Source organism: Zingiber officinale, chromosome 3A (genome assembly GCF_018446385.1).
Source record: "Zingiber officinale cultivar Zhangliang chromosome 3A, Zo_v1.1, whole genome shotgun sequence".
In the NCBI taxonomy this organism is placed as follows: domain Eukaryota; kingdom Viridiplantae; phylum Streptophyta; class Magnoliopsida; order Zingiberales; family Zingiberaceae; genus Zingiber; species Zingiber officinale.
This window is the reverse complement of record NC_055990.1, coordinates 49,915,223-49,919,647: the sequence shown is the minus strand read 5'-3', so window position 1 is coordinate 49,919,647 and position 4,425 is coordinate 49,915,223. Positions and strand designations below refer to the sequence as shown.

The 4,425-nt window shown below is 36.5% G+C and overlaps 1 protein-coding gene across 1 annotated transcript; it reads left to right on the top strand.

Annotated features, from left to right (window-relative positions):
• Positions 1 to 704: 704 nt before the first annotated feature.
• On the top strand, positions 705 to 1,605 carry LOC122050412. The gene is made up of 4 exons (XM_042611316.1): positions 705 to 1,004; positions 1,095 to 1,247; positions 1,431 to 1,494; positions 1,601 to 1,605. Exons 1-4 carry the CDS (start codon positions 705 to 707, stop codon positions 1,603 to 1,605), a joined length of 522 nt encoding a protein of 173 aa, XP_042467250.1.
• The last annotated feature ends 2,820 nt before the right edge of the window (positions 1,606 to 4,425 follow it).

Genomic DNA, 4,425 nt, shown 5'->3' with positions numbered 1-4,425 from the left:
GATCAAGAGACTATTATTGGAATTGAAGATATCAGAGTTGGCGCCAATAAAGATGCACTGTGACAACAGAGCAGCAATTTCAATTGCACACAATCCAGTACTTCATGATCGCACAAAGCATGTGGAAGTCGACAAGCACTTCATCAAAGAAAAAATAGACAATCATGTGATTAGTGTGGACTATATTCCCACCATTGAACAGGTTGCTGATCTACTTACAAAAGGGCTACACAAAAGACAATTTGAATGTCTAGTAAGCAAGCTGGGTATGGAAGATATCTTTAAACCAGCTTGAGGGGGAGTGTCGAGAATATAGATTATTTAGGAAAGCTCTGAGGTGTAAATTATGCTAGCTAGCTGTCTTGATTATTTTTAGCAAGCTTTAATTAGCTTTAATTAGCATTAATTAGCATTAATTATTCTTAATTGCTGTAAATCATTGAGCTGTAATTATATTGTAAATTATTATAAATACAATCTCAATAGGAGAGATCATTATGCCCTCAAGTCATCTCTTTCAAGTGTGATATTAAAGAAATAGTATACATAGATGGACAGGAGATGTGTATAAGTTGTCTACATGTCTTCTCACATGTAAAGGGATCATGTCTCTAGGTCTGTCAAGGTGCATGTTCGACCTGTTCATTTCCAAGGCTTTCCAAGTCTTACGTCTCTGTTTCTTGGATGTGCTTCCATGTTACAGGATGGGCTTGCTTGAGGCTTTAATCACTAATTGCCCTCTACTAAATGAACTATGCTTGATAAACATGTTTGATTTTAGCGGTCTTAAGGTTTGTTCCCCAAGTCTAGTTAACTTCAATTTTGATGGAGAACACATAGATCTTTCTTTTGAAAATGTTCCGTTATTAGCTACATTGTCCGTCTCCTTCATTGAGAAGATTGACAAGTATTATGCATACCCTGAAGTAGTTTGTAAATTATTTAGAATCGTTAACCATCTTCCCAGTATTAAGAAGATTGTACTCCGCAAAGAAGCATTCAAGGTCTTTGGATTTTCTTTATTTTCTTTTGAATTACCCCTATTGGGTGCATCTGCTAGTAGTTTTTAATAACTATGTTTTCTCAAATTCTAGGTCTGGACATATGGTGAGTTGCCCATCCAGGTTCCTTTCGCATATCAGCTAAAGCATTTTCATGCAACTATAAACATCAAGAACATACAAGAAATGCATACCATAGTTCTTGTGTTCAGAAGCTGCCTTTTGTTAGTCACTCTTGAGTTAGAGGTAATTTGTTCTTCTTGTAATATTTTTTCTCATGTATAATGAGTCTGTAACTAAAATTATATGGTTCGTTGTAGTGAACAACTAACTATATACAGTATACTCATTTTAGCAATCTACTCTCTTTTACTTTAATGTGTGTTAAAATCCTTTTTTTTCTTGTCACTAGATTTTCTTAATTTGTAGGCATATATTCTCAAGAATTTAGACGACGGAACATCCATTGAGAAATTTTGGGATGCACAGCAAGGTTTGGATTGCTTATTTAGCCACCTTAAAGTGAGCTGCATAGCTGAACTGCCTTTTATAAAGTTTGTTCTTGCTTTTTATTAGTTGTTGCTTCTTAAATTTCTCAGGTTGAAGTATGGTCAAAACAAAGAAGGGTCTTGACATAGAGGAAGATTACTGAAGATTGACATGGGTATTGACATGTTACCATTAGTCTGCTTTTAGAAAACTGCTTGCACTTGAAAATCAAGAAGATGAAGAGGATTTGTAAACTTGTAGGATTGAATATAATTGTGTATATATATTTTGCTAAAAGTTTGTGTGTGTGTGTGTGTGTGTGTGTGTGTGTGTGAAGTGATCATTTAAACTAGGATGAGATATATATATATATATATATATATATATATATATAAATTGTGAGAAATTGATGCGTTGAAAAAGATAGGTCATTCAAAGACAACGGGTACAATTCATTGTCTTTACACTTGAAATAAAACGGTTAAAAATCATTGTTAAAGACCAAAAAATTTGTTGTAAATTGATACATTGAGAAAGATAGGAGCGCTCAAAGACAACGGTTAAAAATCGTTGTCTTTTCAACTGAAACACAACAGTTTTTCACCGTTGTGTTTCAAGTTGAATCATTATGTTTAAGTAAAAAGACAATAGTTATTTCCTAAATGACAACGGTTTTTAATCGTTATGTTTAAAGTAAAAAGACAACTGTTTTTAACTGTTGTCTTTGAACACCCTTATCTTTCTCAACGCATCAATTAACAACAATTTTTTATCTTTCATAACGGTTTTTAATTATTGTCTATTAGTAATTTTGTTGTAGTGAGCACTTATTGTCACGCCTCCAAAGGAGTCCCTGCCAGACAAAAATCCGGCAAAATCTCCCCTATACCAGTGACAATATGAAGCATCACTACAAGCACAATACATCAGCCACATGCGGCTGGAATATTTATAAACACAACCACGCAGTTATAATAACAGCCCACACGGCTGGAATGAAACAATCACAATCACGCAGTTATATATAAAACAGCTCACACGGCTGTACTAAAAACCAACACAGCGGAAAAACGAAAACGGAAAGCCCACACAAGACAAATAGTTACAACGCATGCCGGCACGGCTTAAACACAAATACATCACCAAAACCATAGGATAGCCACATGGCTATACACAAATACAATGCCAAAAATAAGAAAAGAATATACAAAAGAAAACAATCACGATCTTCGGATGTGACGTAGGACCCGGCAGACAGGATACTCCGAGCGACACCAACCATCTACAGGCTACCTGAAAACATAAATGTATACATGCGGTGGTGAGTATAGGTAACTCAGCGGGTAATAGAAAAGATAGTGCATGGTCCATAAACAACATGGAGATCACAAGTATACAGTCTCAGTAGGGAATAAAGAACATGATCATACTATCATAATCAATGCACCTAAACATATCTGACATAATAACCTGACATATAAACCGTACAAACCACAACTAACATAATGACAGATACATATCTAATCTAGAATCGACACATGGTACAATGATCAGTAAACTCACCGGATCTGCAACAGATATACCCGTGACACCTGTGCAATATAAGTACGACTGCATATACATGTAAAATAAATGACATGTATGCAGTATGGCAACCAAATGCAACAACCATATCTCAAACAAGTGCAACAACGACAATCACATGTAACTAGTATCTACTAGGCATGTATGCAAATGCAGATGCACCGCGCATCAAATGCAAGAATAATAACTGCGTATGCATGCTCCATGGTCACCCCCGCCACCTCTCCAGACACCACGACCCCTGTATGGCCGAGAGGCTTGGGTCTGTGACGACTGTACTACCCTCCAGCCCACTATATAGTGGTCGAGGCGGACAGTCCACTAGTAACTATCTAGCTACATAGTATCAGGGTCCCTGACTGCTCACAACGCCGGATCTCACTAAACCTCGTGACCGGGTGGCACGACAGGACGAGCGACAACTGCTCCGGCTACCACTACCCATGAGTGGCCGAGTGTGCGGCACTAAACCAAACCGATGACTCTCTCAACCACAAGGGAGACAATAGTCATCAGATGCAATGAATGATGAACATGATATATATATATATATATATATATATATATATATATATATATATATATATATATATATATATATATATATATATATAATCATCATCCATGCAACACCCTAAACCTCATAAATACCTCCAACAAGAGTATAATCGTCATGATACATCCACATATCCCACCAAACATATGTACACACTACATATGTATAATCAACCAAAAATCTCCAATAATCCCACCAGACACATGTACACAAAAATATAAGTACAATCAACATATATCCTCCAATAAAAACACAACAGACAGGTGTATATACCCCAAACATACAATCAACACCACTCCTCCAAAAGTACATGACAAATACGTATGTACACACCATATGTAAATGCACGGTCAACAAGATGACTCCTATAACACATCCCCACCTATGTACAATCAATATCATATACCCAATCAGCATGGTAATACCAACAACCCGACAATCCCTACAAGACACACTCTACACGTGAAATAACAACAGAGTAGATATCAAGAGTAGAGACTGTATATGAATTAAATAGATCATCGCAAGGATCAAGCGTAAGTGTCATGCAGGAAAACAGCAACCGATCATGATATAAGATAAAGCAGCCTAATTCATCCAATAATAACCATGCACTAAGTATAAGAAAATCTACATAGAGGTCAAGGAAGAAATACCCGCCTTAAAGTGTAGGTCATGTCAAGTAATCTCGAGTCGAGATGCTCGTCCCGAATCCAAGTCCTGCGATCACATGATATATACATATATTATTTAGCTAATCACATAATCAACAACTAGCTAGACCCATAACCTAAT